The sequence below is a fragment of the Petaurus breviceps genome, unplaced genomic scaffold (assembly GCF_028583685.1).
Source record: "Petaurus breviceps papuanus isolate PSGF00001 unplaced genomic scaffold, PetGlider_PUasm1.0 90683, whole genome shotgun sequence".
NCBI lineage: Eukaryota > Metazoa > Chordata > Mammalia > Diprotodontia > Petauridae > Petaurus > Petaurus breviceps.
This window is the reverse complement of record NW_027187308.1, coordinates 7,524,405-7,544,421: the sequence shown is the minus strand read 5'-3', so window position 1 is coordinate 7,544,421 and position 20,017 is coordinate 7,524,405. Positions and strand designations below refer to the sequence as shown.

The following is a 20,017-nucleotide window of genomic DNA, read 5'->3' as shown; positions in this document are numbered from 1 at the left end:
AGATTGAGTTACATTAATGGGAAGACTTTATGTATGAAACATGAACTATAGAACATTTTGATCCTATTCAAGTTATAGCATTGACCATAGCTCTTTCAGCCTAAAAATCATAACTCTCTCTAGGGGAAATACTGGAAGAGACCCTAAAGATCATATAACTTGAGTCCTTTATTTGACTTTTCAATTCCATTCCTTGAGCAGGGCCTTTAAAAACCTAACTCCATTTGACTAATATTCTTCCTTTTCAAAAGAGAATATTTTTTAAATGGCATTTTTTTCAAAAATGTATACAAACAGAAAATCCATTAAAATCATTTTCGACCAATGGTAATAGTCTATGAAGACACTATCATCATATTATTATAATATGTACAAATAATTGGTATTTATACAAAGTTTTTAAAATTAATAGCAATAACAAAAATGAATCAAAAACAAAATCAGATAAAAATTAAGTATAAAACCATAGACTCCAAACTACTTACATTTTGACAAAAGGAAAAAATACATAAACTATAAGAAAATTCAACTCAATGCAACAAATATTTGCTGCCTGATTGTGTAGTTCTAAGTCTTTAGAGTGTCAAGACAATAATGAAGCAGCATATTCCCACAAATATATTATATCTTACTTTGTTTGTGTCCCCTTCTGACCTCTATTCTTATAAGATTTGTTATTTTAAAAAAGATATTTTCTAATTTCATTATTTTATTATTATATATTATTATTAATCACTTCATACTATGTCTGTCTTCATTCCTTCTTTGCCTACAGTCAGGAGGGGGTGCCCTTCTCCCACAAGGGGCTCCTGCTTTGGATTCACATGGAATGGGTTCAGTACTGGAGAAGCCTTGAGCCCAAAGGGGTGGAATCAAGCTCATTTCTTCAATTCCTGAGTACAACTCTAGCGAAAGTCTGTTAACTAAGGCTAAACTTGCATAGGTTCTGAAAGTGGGCAATACTACCCACTGTGGGGTGCTGGACTGAGGAGGAAGTGGTAATAGCCTCAGGTTCAATGGGGGGGGGCATTGAATAAAAATAAAGGGGCAGTGGAAGCATAAGGAAAGAAGAGAAGAGAATTTTGAAAAGCCATTCGTACATATTTCATCTGTCATGTAACAGAGTTAAAAGTCATAGTGATTACATTATTTTCCAAATAAACATACAAAATGCAAGTTATAACCAATCAGTGGTCAAGTCCACCAACAGGTCTTAACAAGCAAGTGTTAGCAGGTGAGCATGTCACAAATTGTTGGGAAGTCCAGCTTGCATTGGCAGGAATGTGTGTGTGTGATGATTTGTTTACAATATGATATTATATGGTTACATGATGCAATATTGCATCATCAAAATTTCAATGCTGGAAAAACCCCACAAATTTACAATAAATTATTACATTTAAAAGCATCTTTTAAAAAAATGGCACAAATTAAAAAAAAAAGGTTAAAGGGTTAAAGAAAATAGATTTCCAGGAGGTTGCTGAGTTATGTTTTTTTAAGGGGGCAGTAAGCCAATTAAGTTTGGGAACTTCTGGGCTAATGACTAGGATTTTTCCCAAAAGGAGTAATAGAGCTTCCTTCTGGAAAAGCTATTTATTGTGCAAAGTAATCGATATCAGGTAGGAGTACAGCTTCTAATTTCCCCGACCACACAAGAAATACTAAAATACACAAGATTCATAGTCACACATTGACACTGACAAATACTGAACCTATGAAACAGTAACCCATTACAAAGCACTTAGAAGAGCCCATAAACAGATGCAGAAAACAAGGACTCAAGAGGCAACTGTCACCTGTCTTATACTCTTCCAATCAATCAACCTTTATTAAGCACCTAATATGTGGCAAGACCTGTGCTTTCCAGAGGCAAAGACCCTCAGGGGACTTGAAAGACTGCTGAACAGATCTCACTTTCAACTCTGTGAACTTTTTTAGGTACAATATTCTAGGTCACCCACATATGTACGAAGGGTAGGGAAAAGAAAGTTTGTATCCACACTCCTTTGATGTAATCACACATAACAGAAATAACAAGGTGTTTGTTCATGCATTAAATGAAATACAAAGAAGATTTTACATCCTGTCATCCCTTTGTAAAATGTATGTGTTTCCTTGATGGGCTTGAAAGGATAGCTTGCCATTGACTGGTACAAGATTCACCACACCTCTGGTGGCTTTGAAAAAGTTATGCTTTCCAGCGTTAGAGACAATCAGCAGAGTTCAGACAGGAAACAGATTTTTGTGGAATGTGATGCCTATGCCTCTATCAGAGGAATGATCTGCTTTCTATCTGCTGCCCTGCATGGTTTTAACCCCACAGAACAAGATGCCCTTTCCAGGGTAAACTCATCACTTCTTAACTCACCACCATGGTGCTAATTTAAGCCTTCAACCTCTTCTCTCCTCTGTTTGGAGGACTGGAGCTCAGAGTGCCAAATTCCTCCCAATACCTTCCTTTACAGAGGGCAGAAATGGATTCAGCTCACTCCACTTTGAATGTGCTGCCCTGCCTGGTTTCAACTCCATGAAACAAGATGCCCTAGCCATGTACTCCCTGATGGCCCATCCTCATCCTCTCCCACCCTCCACTTCAGCTTTCCTGCCTCATTTTGTGTGTTTCTTCCACCTTTAGATTTTAAGTTCCTTGAAAGCAAAGACTATCTTTCTTTTTATTGTTTCCCTAATGCTTAACACTTAGTAGGAGATTAATAAATGTTGATTGGATTGGATTGAGCAGCAGAGAGGGGAGAGGGGATTTCCCTTCCTTCTCTCCTCAAGGACCACAGTGAAGCCAAGTGATCCACCCACATCCAGTAGAGAAAAGAGAGAAACAGTCAGTGGAGTCTGATCCAAGGGGTGTGACTCTAGCAGCAGAAAAGAGAGCCAGTCTTGATTAAAAAAAGATTTGCTTTGCATCTAGGAGTCAAGCTGTAGAGAGGACCGGATTCAGAGAGCCCATCAAAGGCTGTACCTAGAGGGAAGTATCACAAAGATATCATAAGGAGAAAGAGAATGATGGAGCCCTGCTTAACACCTGTTAAGGTGTGAATAGCCTTGCCCATGTGTCTTCCCTTCTGCAGTTCTCTATGTACGTGCCCACTCTTCCCATTAATGCTATATTTATTGGAGCGAAAGCACATTCTTTTTTATGGTGGGAAATGGTTTTAGCTGATGCTCTTACTATTCCATCTTAGCAAATGCCTTTGCTTTAAGTTAATTGTGTCCATTGGCTTTTAAAGGGCAGTGCCCTGGTGGGCACTTGTGGATCTATAGTTTTAGGTGTATAGACCCACAGAGTATCTTTGAGTGCAAGGTCATGGTCATCCACATGCCATCAGTACAGGTGCTAACCTGGGGGTATATATGCCTAGGTCATCTCCCAATGGTAGTCTTTTCCTTCTCTGAAAAGAGTGGAGCCATGTAGCCTAAAAGTGTAAAAGACTAAGAGCGCAGACCAAAAGTGTAGATTAAGAGTGTAATGGTGTAGATTTTGGAGCTCTCAGATTCACAAGGTAGATTCTGAGGCTAGGAGCAGTCTCTTCTGGACTCTTGTTTAGTAGGAGCAATATCCTAACCCATGCAAGTTGGGTTAGTTTTTCCTTCAAAGGTGCTGAAACCATCCTCGAGGCTTAGTGGGCTCAGGGGACTAAAGGCTCAGTCAGGCCATAGGCATAACTTCCTCATGGCATGAGCACAAAACAGTCTAGAAGATCTCCATTCACTCTCGGATCCTTGAAAGACCATGATGGGCAACTCAGGCAAGAGAGCTTTGTTCAGCTGAATCAACCTAAGGGGTCCTCATTGTGTATCCTTGTTGAATAGCCTTCTCCTGCTACATAAAAGAAAGCCTCCTTTTCTTACCTGTTAAGTGAATGGTGGATCTCTCATTTTGTTCCAATTTGAATATAAATTATCCCAAAAAATCAAGTATCAGGGGACTGACCTGAACTGAGCCCAGCGGATGTTTTTCTGCTTTTTGGCTAGGGAACCAAGATCTAGTCTCAGACTCACCTACTTAGACAAGCACATACTCTTGCTACCATATGCATATAGCTAAAGCAGCTAGGTGGTGCAGTAAACAGAGTGCCAGCCCTGGAGTCAGGAAGACCTGAGTTCAAATCCAGACTCATACACTTGCTACTTATGTGACTTTTGGCAACTCGCTTAACCTCAGTTTGCCTCAGTTTCCTCACCTGTAAAATGAGATGGAGAAGGAAATAACAAGCCATTCCGGTATCTCTGCTGAGAAAACTCCAAATTGTGTCATAGTCATAAACAGCTAATTGACACAACAGCGATACATATGAGTATCACAGCCGCTTCTAGGATTGTTGTTTTTGTTTGGATGACTTTTTTTTAAGAGAATGTCAGAAATTCTCTCCTCCCTTGTTTAAAGTGCAAGGACAGCTGGCAGAGCCTGACAGTGATAAAAAGAAGGGGAAAAAAAGAGAAAAGTGGAGATTTTGGTTTCTCCTCTTAAGCCTAAGGAGTAAGTGACTCTTCCTCACTCTATTGCCAGTCCTCTCTGGCACAGTCCCCAGTGACAGGGACCAATAAGGTGTTGATGCATCATCCAAAAGTGCAAGTCCTTTATTGCTGAGCCAGAGGCTCCCTCTCTCCCCATGAATTTAGAGCACAGGTGCCCAGCTCCTGAGGATGTGTTTCATTCCTGCAAATTAGATGACCTCCCCCTCTCACCCCAATTATATTCATATTCTTCATGTGAATATTCTTTTAATCTGCATTATTAATATCTTCAGCATCACTTCTTAAGGCTAGACAATCAACAAAACAATAAATTAAGCTCTGATTTGTGGCATTGATGACTTCTGAGGTACAAATGCTCACGCTAGACATTAAACAACCAGCTCTCTGAACTGGCCCCAGCACACCCACACTCAGGTCTCTCCACTGCCTTCTGGGTCACTCACGATTTTGATTCCTCAGAGAGCATTCATAACCACATGGCACCACAGGACAATATTGGTGTTAAAATGATGATTTTTTGGATCAGGGAGCAGACTGGGATCAACCCTAGACTTTTTTTCCTGTAACAGGCCATATCTTCACAGCCACATAATTGATTAAAAGAGGAAGGGGAAAAGATTCTAATGGGTCTGTTGTCTGTTGACTAGAGAAAAGCATTTGATCCAGTAGAGAAAAAGCAACTTTAAAAATTTTCCTCTAGGGGCAGCTAGGTGGTGCAGTGAGTAAAGCGCTGGCCCTGGAGTCAGGAGGACCCAAGTTCAGTTCCAGCCTCAGACATTTAACACCCACACACACACCCACACACACACACACAAAACTAGCTGTGTAACCTTGGGCACGTTACTTAACCCCAATTGCCCTCCAAAAGACAAAAAATAAAAAGTTTTCCTCCAACAAAATGTCTCCCATGACTATATTACTATCACACAAGATTCCTTGATAGATATAAACACAGACAGAACTTTGTTCCCAGACCCTCACTTGATGCTAATAGGGCCAGGATCATAAAGTAAAATTACCTCTGTGGATTAATGAGGAAACCTGCTACTCACCTCCTTAAAGATGAAAGATTCAGAGTGCAGAATGAGACTTTTTAAAAAATATGATCAATGAGGAAATTTGTTTTACCTTACTAACCATGTTTGTAATAAATGTTCTGTTTTTCTTTTTTGGAAAGGAAGGAGTTAGGGAGAGGAAGGGGAAGTATGATGTGAGGGAGAAAAGGTAGATTTTGGTTCATTTAAAAAATTAAAGATAAAGTCTTTGTTTTTGCATTTATAAAATATACTGGAGTGTTTATCTATTCAGAGACTCCTGCCCACAGATGATATTTGTTTAAGGATGACATTGTTGTGATTTCACTAAGCCCCAGAATACTACTGGACCTCCTCAATGAGCAACATTGCCACTTAGAAGAGAGTAGTCTAGTAATCTATACAAAAATTACCACAGTGGGGCAGCTAGGTGGTGCAGTGAATAGAGCACCAGCCCTGGTGTCAGGAGGACCTGAGTTCGAATGCGACCTCAGACACTTGACAGTTACTAGCCATGTGACCTTGGGCAAGTCAACCCCAATTGCCCTGCCTTCCCCCTTACAAAATAACAAAAACAAAAACAAAATACCTAGTAAATGAAGCAAGTATGTATATTGCCCAGATGCTGAGGCACAGTTGAATATAGCAATCCATTGAGTTCATCCACATGCATATAAGCATATGTATTTTGAACAGATGCTACAGATGGACAATGAATGATTTCCAGAACTGAAGAGGGAAAGGTGAACAGGTTTTCTGTCAGCCAGAAAGGACTTGCCTCTGCCCAGAGAGCCTATTACTGCCTGCTGCTGCTCATTGCCTCGTTTCCATTGTGAACAATGGTGAGGGTGGAAATTGCAGAATTCTAAACATACTGTTGTCGATTACCAACATAAAGCCAAGTTATTTTGTTTATTGATAAGATTAGAAGATATATGCCCCTTATTCTGCTAGTTGTCATATCGCTTAAATTGTCTAAAGTTGGCATATGTTGGCAGAAGGGAAGAATAGTTATCAAATTTGTTAATTATCATAGGATCATGGATTTAGTTAGAAGAGACTTTTTAATTCTAAAAGTTAAATGTCATTTTATTTAACTGATGCTTTATTACTAGGTCAAAGAAAATAGCACAGGAAATTATTAGTATCTTATTTCCTAGTATGAAATGAATGAATGGATAAATAAATAAAATTTATTAAAAACTTACCCTGTGTAAAGCACAGTGCTAAGCAATGGATATGCAAAAATAGAATTGTCTCTGTTCTCATGGAGTTCCCATTCTCAGAGGTGGAGACCCCATAAAGGAGGTTTCAGCTTCAAGTCAGGCAGAAAGGCCTCCTGGGCCTTAGACTGCAGAGGTAAAGCAGATGGTAATGAATATTTTGATGTTATTTCCATTTATTAAATGTAATTGCTTCATAATATATGAATATTTATAGTCAAACATCTGTTATCATTATCCATGACAACTGTAAGCATGATATAATTTTCTTGTTTATTTTAAAATACCTGATTTTGAATCTATTGATGGTGCCAAAGACTTTGGTAGCAAAAAGCTTTCTCTTCTGCATCTTTAGTAGCTTGGATGCCCCAGGGGAGGCAGGGGCTGTAGCCCTTGCAGAAGAAGTTGCCAAGGGACATCTCCACAAGCTGTGAAGCTATGGCTTCAGAGATCAGGTTGGAAGCCAGATTAGTAGTTTTGGGAGTGCAACTGTTTTGAGGACTCTTGGGCTTGCCTGTGCATTGGTGGCAGTGGTTGGTTGTGGGAATGGCAGAGCCCTTCTCCACAAAGACTGATTTCCTGAACTTTAGCTGCAAGGGCTGAACTGGAAGTAGGGCCAGTGGACATTGCGATTCTCAGGGCTGTTGGCCCAGGATCCTAGGCTGTCATTACTGAATTCTAAGGGGACGTGATTTGACCAGCCTGACACATCCTGCCACCCTCCTTTTCCCTCAAAGAGTCTTGTGAAATTCAAAGAAATTACTTTCCAGGCAAAGAAAAAGGAGGATCAGTTAAATTATTGTGCAATAAGTGATCTGTAAACTGGGCCTGCAAAGATAAATTGGACTTTGCTAGGTTAGATCAAGGAGAAGTTATTTCAGACAGACAATCACATGATCAAAAGCTTAAAGATGAGAAGGCTCAAGGTGTATTCAAGAAACAGTGGGTGCTGCAGAATGACTGAAGTATAAGGTCCACGTTGGGGAGAGTGAGATGTGTTACTGAACCTTACTTAGATTCTAACTTTAGAATCTCTTACTACTTTCTCCAGATTTCCTGTGGTCACTCTTTTTGGTTATTATTGCTGTTTGTTTTTTGAGAGATGCATGTTTTATTTTATTTTTTCCATGTAATAGTATTTTGTTTTTTCCAATTACATAAAAAAAATAGTTTTCAACATTCACGTTTATAAGATTTTGAGTTCCAAACTTTTTTTCTCACTTTCTTCTTCCCTTCCTTTATCTGTCCCCTTTCAAGATGGCAAGCAATATGATATAGGATATATATGTACAATCATATTAAACTTATTTCCACATTAGTCATGTTGTGAAAGAATAATCAGAACAAAAGGGGAAAAAACCACAAGAAAAAAAGAGAAAATAGTATTCTTCAATCTGCATTCAGACCCTGTAGTTCTTTCTCAGGATATGGATAGCATTTTCCACCATAAGTCATTTGGAATTGTCTTAAATCACTGTATTGTAGAGAAGAGCTAAGTCTATCAAAGTTGGTCATCGCACAGTGTTGCTGTTACTGTGAACAGTGTTCTCCTTGGTTCTGCTCACTTCACTTAGCATCAGTTCATAAAGTCTTTCCAGGTTTTTCTGAAATCTTCCTGCTCATCATTTCTTAGAGCACAATACTATTCCATTATGTTCACATACCACAACTTGTTCAGCCATTCCCCAATTGATGGGCATCCCCTCAATTTCCAATTCTTGGCCACCACAAAAAGAGCTACTATAAATATTTTTGTACATGTGTGTCCTTTTCCCTTTTTTATGATCTCTTTGGGATACAGACCTAGAAGCAGTATTGCTGGATCAAAGGGTATGTGCAGTTTTATAGCCCTTTGGGCATAGCTCCAAATTGTTCTCCAGAATGGTTGAATCATTACCTCTGACTTCTCTTGGCAATTGGTTGTGCAACTCACACACTCCCCTCTCCCCCAGACCCTACCCAATCCTATCCTATTGCCACTGTATACAAAAGACATAAATCCAAAAAGAACACATTTAAGACTTGAAACAATGAAAATAATCAATTCAATAAACATTTATTAAGTGCCTACTATGGGCCAGACATTTTGCTAGGTTCTGGGAATTCAAAGACAGAAGCAAAACAATCCCTACCCTCCCTCAAGGAAATTACATTCTATAGGGAAGAAATAAAGTAGGGAAAGCATTCTCTGTACCCACAAAAACAAAGAGGCACAACCCCATACAATTCTCCACAGGGAAAATGAGATAGAAAAATCTCCCAGGGAAGACTTAAAGTGGTGGGAAACTACTTACTTTCTTGGCCTGTCATGATGGGGAAATTGTCAATCAATCCCCATTATGTCAGCATGTCCTCAGTGGTCAGCATAGAGATCTCCTACCTTTTGGGGGAATTAGGCTGGAATCTGCTGACGAATTTTGACTTCAAAGTCCTTATCATTCTATCTAGACTCTAGTCCATCCTTACTTAGCCCTGGATCTGCCATTCCCATTTTACTAACTTCTCTTTCCAAATTCAGCTAAGTGTTCTCCACGTAAGACTTTTCACTCTGAGCTGAGCTCAAATGCCCTCCACTCCTTTCTCCAATGAACCTCTGACTTCTTCTTCCACCCTATTTGTCCTATGTCTGGCAACCCTGATTTTTAACCCTCTTGCCTTATAGAGTACTCCCCATGCAGCAGAGTCTTCATCTGCTGAGCTAACCATGCTATGGCCACCCCACTATACCTGATGGAGAATGAGACTCTACACTGAATGGATATTGGTAAAGAGTGAGTTCCAGTATCAGTTTAGGCCCTGGGAAAGGTAGCATACAAGAGATCTATGGCCTTTTAACTGTCTTAATTCAAATGGTCCAGACCTGGGAAGTAGGCAACCAAAAACGACATCGGATGTATGTCTCATCATTCATCCAGTAGACTTGATGTTTCTGTTGCTGCTCCTGACCATCGCTATTGTATCTTGGTGACAAAAGATACATACACATCTAAATCTGTCCATCTGCTTCTGGAAATTTGACACAAAACCAAATGGAAACACATGAGCCTACTGGAATTACCTTGAATCATAATGAACCTCTTAAGAAATCTCTAACACCAAGTTAAAAAAGTTATAGGGAATAGAGACTTTGAAGCATTCTTGGCTGGCCATAGCCATGTTGTGGCTCATTGCAAAGAATTATGTTTGCTTGAAATTCAGTGTGGTGACTAAATTAACTTGTATAGCCTATGTAATTCAGGAATGTCCTAATAATTCTTCCCTGACATTCTTAACAAAGCAAAAAAAAAGCAACCAACTGACATTTTAGTAACCACTTTCAGTGGCCCAAAGAAATGGGAGAAAATGCCATTCTAAACCCAACTCAGCCATTCTTATGTTACAGTTCACTACATGGACAATTCACTTTGCTTGATATCTTCTCTTATTCATTCATTCAAAATATTATTAAATGTTTACTTATACCAAGCTAGAGTACAGAGTTATATGAGACAATCTAAGTACTAGTAGGAGAGATATAACAGGTACACAAATATCTACAATGTAAAGCAATACCCTAGTTCTATATAAGTGGTATCACCTAAATGGTACACACTATAGCAGAGCAGAGGGAAAAGCCAATGCTTTTCAGAAACAGAATAGGAAGGATCAAAGTATCATACAAAAAGTGATAAATAAGTCTCTGATAAGCTGGGACAGGGGAAAGGCATTCCAGACAGAGGCAATCACATAAGCAAAAGCTTAAAGATTGGGGCGGCCAGGTAGCACAGCCAGTAAGAGCACCGGCTCCAGTGTCAGGATGACCTGGAGATCGAATCCCGGGCTCAGACACTTAGCACCCACCCAGAAACACCTGGCCTGTAACCTTGAGCAAGTTAATTAACCCTGATTGCTTAAAAAAAAAAAGCTTAAAGATTAAAAAGCCCAAGATGCATTTAGGAGATAGTGCAGAATGACTAAAGCATAATGTCCATGCTGGGAAGAAGCGAGATGTAGCACTGGGTCCTCATATACCTGATGATTTCTTCCTTTATCAACTACATAGGTCAGTGACCCTAATGTTATGATCTGCAAATAGTAGGCGCTTAACAGATACTTGTCAAATTGAAATGAATCAAATACAAAAGCAGAGTTCATTGCTTATCTATGTATCTTCCAAACTTTGGAAAGTCGTGCGGACACTCACGTATGGATTACACTGCAAGTATTCTATAGACCAGCTGTAGAACTATAGAACTTACTTAGAGTCATATTAACTGGTTGGTTCTCTTCCCTTTCATAGGAATATTGAAACATTTAGAGTTAAGAAATGACCTTAGAAATCACATCCTTTGTTATAGATGGGAAAGCCCTAGAAAAGGCCAATGACTTTGTCAAGATCACACAGATGATAAGTGGCAAAGTCAGGATTTCAACCCAGGTCTTCTGTATTTAAATCCAGTGTTCTTTCCTTTTCTTGTCCAATTACAAAATTATTTTTAAAGGAAGGATTGCCTGGTATAGTGGAGCATTCCCTGCTACCAGAGAGGCTGAAGCTGGTGGCTGTCTTGAGTGTCAATGTTCTGAACTGCAGTGTAACTCACTATTGGGTTGGCCAATTGGGTGTCCGTACTAAGTCTGACACTGGTATGGTGAGCCCCCAGGAGTCAAAGGGCCACCAGGTTACCCAGGAAGGTGCTAATGACCCAGGTCCAAAATAGAGCAGGTTAAATCTTCAATCAGAGTTCGACGGGTATGAATAGCCCCCGTACTTCTTAGCCTGAGATGGGCAGTCCCAGGTGCAAAAAAAAAAAAGTTATTGGGACAAAGGCTACACAGTAATGAAAGCAGTTAGTAAAGGCATTTGTAAGTCCAGAAGCCCTCATTTTAAAATGAGACTAAATCAGTGGAGCAGATTCTTCTTCCTGACATTATGCCTTCCAAGTCAATGGGCACTGAGGGACCAGGGTAAAATTTGTACCAGGGTTATGGTCACAGCATTTTCATTGGAATTACAGCAGCGCCACCTAGTGTCATTTTATAAACTAGTAGGCAACTGGTCTTTATAGATTCATGGGAAATGTGTATAGCTGAAACTAGATTATTAAATCATCTAGCTAGTCCAACCTCCTCATTTTACCAATGAGGAAAATGAAAACTAGATAGGTGGAGTGATTTGCTCAAAGTCACAAGGCTAGTCAGTAGTGGATTTGGGACCAATAGCAGTGCCTTATTATTATTATTTTTTTGAGACAGGGTCAGGCAGAAAAGTTCAGTAGCCATTCATAGGCTTGATCTCATTGCTGATAGGCACAGAAGTTTTGGCCTGCTTTTTTTCCAACCTAGGCTGGTTCACTCCTCCTTAGAAAGCCTAATGAGCTGCTCCTGGGTGCTCGCCATACTGGAGCCAGACTCAGTGACGACACCCAATAAGTTTTAGCCCTGCTGCAGTTCAAAACTCCTGAACTCAAATAATCCTAGCCTTAGTCTTCCAAGTAGCATGGACCACAGGCCTATGCCACCATGCAAGGCCTACAGAACTCCAAAGTCCTTTCAAATATATTCTTTTATATAATCTTTATATTAACCCTGTGAGGTAAGTGGGTTAGGTATTACTAGATTAATTTTACAGAACAGAAAACAGGCTCAGAAAGGTTCATATAGAGACTGGGAGTTGGGAGTCTTGAGTTCCCTTTATTTACCACTCACATAGGCAACACAGAAAAAGAAGTTAAACTTTCTGTATTGCAAGCCCAAGGATGCTTGTTCTTAAAAGTTTTTAGTCATCATGGGACTAGAAAATAGAATCAGGAGGTCCCCAAAGGTCATCATATCCTTTCCTTTCCTTATCATCTGGTAAAGACTTCACCTACATTATCCTCAGAAGATAGGGGCTGCTATTTTTAAAACTCTCTAGATGGGCAGCTAGGTGGCGCAGTGAGTCAAACGCCGGCCCCAGAGTCAGGAGGACCCGAGTTTGGTTCTGGCCTCAGCCACTTAACACCCACCCACACACACACAAACTAGCTGTGTAACCTTGGGCAAATTACTTAACCCCAATTGCCCTCCAAAAGGCAAAAAAAAAAAAAAAAAACTCTATAGAGAATTTAAAACTACTTCACAAACTTTTCCCTCTTGCCTATAGCCATAGCCTACTCTCTGTATTGACCCTCCCAGGCCCAAATCGTTGGAAACAAACTTCTTTCTGGCCCCTTGACTTTTCTCCCTTAATAATAATCATTAAATTAAATTTTGAAAATTTTAAAAAATAAATTTTATTATTTAAATTTTCAAATTAAATACTAATATTTATAAAGCACTTAGCATAGTGCCTGGCTATATAAAAGCTTATTCTCTCTATTCTCTCCTTTTCCAGTCCATTCTACAGTATCAGAAATCATCTTCCATCTTTTCAACCATGTCATTCCCTTTTCTTAAAATCTTCTGTAGCTCCCAAATGTTCCTAAAGTTCAGTTAAAACTCCTGATCATAAAATCATGAGTTTGACGCTCACCAAAAATAAGTATCTTCTTTGCTCTGTGTACCGCCAAGGGGGTTAAGCGATGCCCACAATTTCTTTGAGTTCTACTAGCACTTGGTAGAGGAGGTGAGGAAGAAGATGAAAAAAAGGAAGTCAGGAGAAGGGAAGGGAAAGAAGAATGGGAGAAAATAGAAGAGATAAATGGGTATAAATTATGAAGAATTTATAAAAGTTATAATCAAGGCTACCAGGTTCATGGGTTGCCACCTTTTCCTCCTCCACCACCTTCTCCTCTTCCTCCTCCTCCTCCTTCCCCTCCTCCCCCTCTTCCTCCTCCTCCCCCTCTTCCTCCTCCCACTCCTTCCCCTCCTCCTCTTCTTCCCCCTCCTCCTCCTCCTCCTCCTCCTCCTTCTTCTTCTTCATCACTGCCTACTTTACATAGACTGGAAATGCAGAGGCTACTCAAGGGCCCAATACCCAAACAGATTAGCACAGAGGCTTTAACCTGCTCCATTTTTCTGACTTGGACCAATGCAGTTGTTGTTGACCCTCCACTCCAGGCACCATATTGGTACTGCTCAAAATGCAGCCACCCAATTAGCTTTAACCCTTGTAGCAGCAAGCATCCCAGCATCCCCAGGGTGGCTGCCAACACAGGTTCCTAGGTCTGCTTTTCTAAAGGAAAGCAACTCAAAATGGATCAACAATTTTGCTTTAATCAAACATATGTCATTTACCTAATTCAGGGGGAAAAAGTCAGCACTCTCAATTTCAGAGAATACAGAGGTTACAAGCAGACAGAAACATCAACAGACAGGCTTCCAGCTGTCTGACCATTACATCCATACCTAGTCAGTTACCAGAGAGGGAAGTACCAACATCGGGGTTTTAAAAGCGGGGGGCTCAACGGCTGCCCAGAATCTCATCTGGTCAAATCATACAACTCTTCTCAAAGTGAGCCCCACAGCAAAACCTCACATCTGGGTATATATAGCCTTTTCCTGGCTCAGAGAATATAACAACCCTCTTGACCCACTGCCCAATCACAAAGCAACGAGGTGTGGGCATTCCTGAAAAACAAGCCTCCTAACACAGGCTCCATGTGACCACATTCAGCCTATTAGGGGCAGGGTATATTTGGCTCTCAGAGTCACTTAAGCCTATCAAGAGGTAGAGAAGATCTTCAGATTCCCATTCCCATAACAACACTACTGCATTTCGAACTATAACTCAAGCAATCCGCCAAAGGCCACTAGATGGTGGAGCAGATAGAGGGCAGGCCCTGGGTAAGGAAGACCTGTGTTAGATACTTACTAGCTGTGCATTCTTAGACAAATCACCTCACTTCTGTTTGCTCCAGTTTCCTTAACTGTAAACTGAGGATAATAATAGCACCTCCCTCCAAGGGCTGTTGTGAGAATCAAATGAGATAATATTTGTGAAAGTACTTAGCAGGGTGCCTAGCACCTAGAGGGTACTATATAAATGCTAGCTATTATTAATTAATTAATTATTCCATTAATTAGCCACAGCCTCCGCAGCAGTGATGACAGACGTATCCCACTATACTTGATGATTGCCTGCTCTTGCTTAACACTAATAACTATTCTCTATCCTCATCTCTAATTCTTTGATTTCTCACTATTCCTCTGGCTTCTTTCCTCATCTTAGGAAAATGCATTTGTCCTTCACACACACACTACATCATCTCCTACCTCCAATTTTAAAATGCTTTGTAAAGAATTTCTAAACTACTTACTATGTGCTCTCTTTGATCAGAGCCAATGGGAGGGAAAGTTTTGAATATGCTGTGACCCACACATTGCCATCTTATCTGTTGAATATCTGGGAGAGTAATTATGATTCCAATTCAGTTGGAGAGCAGAGAGCCAATTCAATTTCTAAGAATCATCAAACCCCCTAACCAGAAGACTAGTTTCTGATGTTACCTATTTTTCACTCCCCAGGATTCTAAGAGAACACACACCCACAAAGGGAAAGTAGCCATGCTTCTAGAGATGACAAAATTTGGACCTGGGTATCCAGGATTGACTGTCTCTTTTCCATCTGCTGTCCTTGAGATTAAGACTTCCAGATTGCCATGTGGGGATGGGTGAGCAGTGAACAGCTGTTAAAATGGGACTGCATGGAGCAGATGTGCTGAGTCCCAAGGCTCAAACTCTAACAGCTGGTAACTAGGATGGCAGAGACCAGAATTGTAGAGTTGATCCAGATGCTTGGATAGAGTGAGAGATTAGAGCATAGAAAGGAAGGACCCTCAGTCCTACAGTTGGCAGCTGTTGATAATCTTGTAGGCTAATGATCAAGAATGGAGAGATGACATTTTTGCACTTCTTTTCCCCTTGGTATATAGTCTATGATCTGGAGCCAGAAACCTGGACACACAACTCTTCTTTTATTCCTTCTCCACAAGTTGTGCATGTGGGTGGTTTCTTAGCCTCCTCCCACCACACCCAAAAACTTGGAGGGCACTGGGGAGGAGGTTTTAGGAGATGACTAGAGGCAGATGGTGGATGGCTTAATATTTTTCTTTTAATTTTCACTATATTCATTAAGCTATATAGACACAGTATGTTGAGAATCTGAGCCCTCTGAATGTGGAGGTCATGAAAATAAAAAGATTCCAGATGTGACGTGGAGACTCTACAAGTGTCGATTTCACATTTTCAGTATTTTGAGCAGGATTCCAGATTGTTGTTCATCCTTCATCCTCTAGCTAAACTACAAACCTGGGCAGTGTGAATTTGTATTTCTCAGTACTCCTAGAGTGAAAACAATCTAGCATCTATAGACAATACTTCAAACTTTGGGGAGGCCACGCCCCACATGTGTTAGAGAGTTTTTACATTAAGCTCCATCAATAGTGCATTGGAGTAGAGCTAACTCTTTAAAAGACAGGCTTTCCCTTCTCCTTGGGCAATGACACCCCAGTCACAATGTCTTCTGGGCCAGGTCTCCCCTGAAACAATTATTATTTATAACTCTTTGTAGAAGCCGTCTCTATTTTACCAATGAAGTCATTTGCTTTTAGATCAAAAGAAAAAAAAAAGAGTATTTGACCTGCTACATTTTGGAACTCATTTGCCTAATACTCAGGTCAACCTACTCTGAGTTTCTAAAGTGACCTCCCTTTAGGGAGGGCTGATATTTAATGAATCTTGCTGTTTATTTATTTAATAAGGTCTTGCTGAGACATTCTACATCACTGAAAAAGTAATCACACTTTTGTGGTAGAGATGAACATAGTGGAAAGTTGGTGTTCATGGTTAACCCAGTTTTGTTTAGGTATTTGAGACCGAGACTTTCCCTCATGTTCTCAGATTATTGGTGATAGAAGTAGACTACTGTTGGACTTCTGTCCTGAATCCTGAGATGATTTTTGTTATTTAAAATTTTATTATTTATAATGTGTTAATATTATTTGAAGCTTACTTTATGCAGTTAGAAAATTGTCAGGGCGGCCAGGTAGCACAGCAAGTAAGAGCACCAGCTCCAGTGTCGGGATGACCTGGGGATCAAATCTGGGCTCAGCCACTTAGCACCCACCAGAAACACCTGGCCATGTAACCTTGAGCAAGTTACTTAACCCCAATTGCTTAGGGGCGGCCAGGTGGCTCAGTGAGTAAGAGCACCGGCTCCAGTGTCGGGATCACCTGGGGATCAAATCTGGGCTCAGATACTTAGCACCACACCCAGAAATAACTGGCCGTGTGACCTTGAGCAAGTTACTTAACCCCGAAAAAAAAAAAGAAAAGTAAAGAAAATTGTCTAACCCTAAGCTTACAATAGAGGTCATACTGACCTCCAAGATGCTAGATATCTGCAAGGAATGCTTAGATTCCACTGCAGTCTGGTGTTGGGTCAATCCAGAGCTTGTGTTCGGGTTCCCCAGATTTGGATATTTAAACTTATCTGCTGATATACTTCCTCTGGAAATTGCCTAATGCCTATATGAGACCAATCAGGCAAATATCCTCACACCCTTGTTTCAACTCTATAACCTCAGAAAGACTTGAGGAAGGATCCACACCTTTTTCCAGCTCTCTCCTTTGCTAAATGACTTAATAATTTTTTTTTATTTTTGGAGGGCAATTGGAGTTAAGTGACTTGCCCAAGGTCACATGGCTAGGGTTTTTTTTTTGTTAAGTGTCTGAGGCCAGATCCAAACCCAGGTCCTCCTGACTCCAGGGCCAGTGATCTATTCACTGCACCACCTAGCAGCCCCTAAAAGGTAGGGTGGGGTTTTTTTTTGCTTTTTTTTTGGAGGGCCATTGGGGTTAAGTGACTTGCCCAAGGTCACACAGCTATTTTTTTGTGTTAAGTGTCTGAGACCGGATCTGAACCCAGGTCCTCCTGACTCCAGTGCTCTATTCACTGTGCCACTTAGCTGCCCCAATAAAATTCTTTCTAAAACTATGTCAGATTTTGGGGTTTGTTCTCTTCAGACATTTACCAACAAATCTCAACATTTGACTAGAACTGAATGGGAAAAAGAAATTTCAGGAGGTGAATGGCTTTGTGTTGTTGCATAAGTTTCTCATCATTGCCACAAGAGTTGGGGTTGAATAGGAAAGGAGAAGAGGTGAAAGTCAAGTCAAGTCAAGGAGTATTGATTAAGTATCTACCATGTCCAGGAACTGTGATAAGCACTAGGAACACAAAGACAAAACAGTCGCTGGTCCAAAGATCTCAGTCCAATGGGGAAGATAGCAAACACACTCAGAACAAACAAAATATACAGAGGATAAATTGGAGCTAATCTCTGAGGAAGATGCTAGTATTAAGTGGGATAAAGAAAGACTTCTGGCAGAAGTTGGGATTAAGCTAAATTTTGAATAGTATTTTATTTTTTCCAGTTACATGTAAAGACAATTTTCAACATTCCTTTTTATAAGATTTTGAGTTCCAAATTTTTCTCCCTCCTTCTCCTCCTTGTTCTTTCCCCTCCCCAAGATGGCAAGCAATCTGATATAAGTTATACATGTGCAATCATATAAAACATTTTTACATTAGGCAGTAAATCTGTTAAAGAAGAAACAGAACAAAAGGGAAAAAAAATCAGAGTGAAAATAATATGTTCAGTCTGCATTTAGATTCCACCAGTTCTTTCTCTAGATATGAATAGCATTTTCTATCATGAGTCTTATAGAACTATTATATGTATTGCTGAAAAAAACTAAGTCAATCACAGTAGATCATCATACAATATTGCTGTTACTGTGTATAGTGTTCTCCTTGTTCTGCTCACTTCACTTGGCATCAGCTCATGTAAGTCTTCCTAGGTTTTTCTGAAGTCTGCCTGCTCATCATTTCTTATGGAACAACAGCATTTCTTTACATTCATATACCACAACCATTTCCACAATTGATGGGTATCCCTTCAATTTCCAATTCTTTGCTGCCACAAAAGGAACTTTAGCTAAGATTTGAAAGAAGTCAGGGAAGCCAGGAGGCAGAGATGAGGAAGAAGAGAGTTCCAGGTATGGGAGATAGCCAAGGATACCCTAAGACAGGATATCGAGAGTTATGTTCAAAGAAGAGCAAAGAAAGCCACTGGATCACAGAGTATGTGATGGTAGATATGTAAGGAGTAAGAAGAATGGAAAGGTAGAAAGGGATCCAGTGATGAAGGTCTTTAAAAGCCAAACAGATGAATTTCTATTTTATTTTGGAGGCTATAGGCAGCCACTGAAATATATTGAATGGGAGGGGGGCGGTGTGGGGAAGTGACATGGTCAGACCTAGGCTTTGGAAAATCAACTTGACAGCTTCTTGAAAAATGGACTGAAGTGGGGAGAGGCTTGAGGCAAAGAGAGCAACCAGTAGTTTATTGCAATAGTCCATGCATGAGGTAATGAGGCCTGTACCAAGGTGCTGACAGTGTTAGAGATGTTGTGAAGGTAGAATTAACAGGAGTTGGCAGCAGATTGGATATGGGGGTGGGGTGAGAGAATAAGGAGTCAAGGATGAAACTAGGTTATGAGTCTAGGTGATTGGGAGGAGAGTGCTCTCTATCCTATAAGAAGAGAAAAGATTGCTTTCTCTCTCTCCCTCTGACCTCTTCTGGTCAGTGGAGTGCCTGTTAGTGCAGGCTGTGGTGTAAAGATGGCTAAGTCTAAGAACCATAGCACCCACAACCAATCATGAAAATGGCACAGAAATGGCATCAAGAAACTTAGGTCACGGGGTGGCCAGGTAGCACAGCGAGTAAGAGCACTGACCCCAGTGTTGGGATGACCTGGGGATCGAATCCAGGCTCAGATACTTAGCACCACACCCAGAAATAATTGGCAGTGTAACCTTGGGCAAGTTACTTAACCCCAATTGCTTAAAAAAAAAAAAGAAACCTAGGTCACAGAGATACGAGTCTCTGAAAGGGGTTGACCCCAAGTTTCTGAGAAACATGCGCTTTGCCAAGAAACACAAGAAGGGGCTGAAAAAGATGCAGGCCAACAACACCAAAGCCATCAAGGCCAGAGCAGAGGCCATCAAGGCCCTGAGCACCAAGGCCTCCAAAGTCAAGCTCCTCAGGCCCAAGATCCCCAAGGACAGCGCCTGGCATACTGGCCACAAAATGGCTACCAAGCGTCCAGGTCCTAGGATCAGCATCAAATGTCCAGACTCCAGGATCACAAAGCCTGACTCTAAGGTTGCCAAGCCCACTGACCCCAAGTCTACCAATCCCACTAACCCCAAGGCTGCCAAGTCCACTGACCCCCAAGGCTGCCAAGCCCACTGACCCCAAGTCTACCAAGCCCACTAACCCCAAGGCTGCCAAGTCCACTGACCCC

The 20,017-nt window shown here is 40.7% G+C and overlaps 2 protein-coding genes across 3 annotated transcripts in view; both read left to right on the top strand.

Annotated features, from left to right (window-relative positions):
* Nucleotides 1-20,017, top strand: part of TBC1D23 (TBC1 domain family member 23) — a 377,925-nt gene that overhangs the window by 258,682 nt on the left and 99,226 nt on the right. The window lies entirely within an intron of this gene.
* LOC138144064 (large ribosomal subunit protein eL29-like) lies at nt 19,630-19,965 on the top strand. Its single transcript, XM_069065379.1, has one exon. The coding sequence runs from the start codon at nt 19,630-19,632 to the stop codon at nt 19,963-19,965; it is 336 nt and encodes a 111-aa protein (XP_068921480.1).

Excerpts from the sequence above, each read along its gene's own strand:
- LOC138144064 (XM_069065379.1), top strand. The coding sequence starts at position 19,630 with ATGCGCTTTGCCAAGAAACACAAGAAGGGGCTGAAAAAGATGCAGGCC.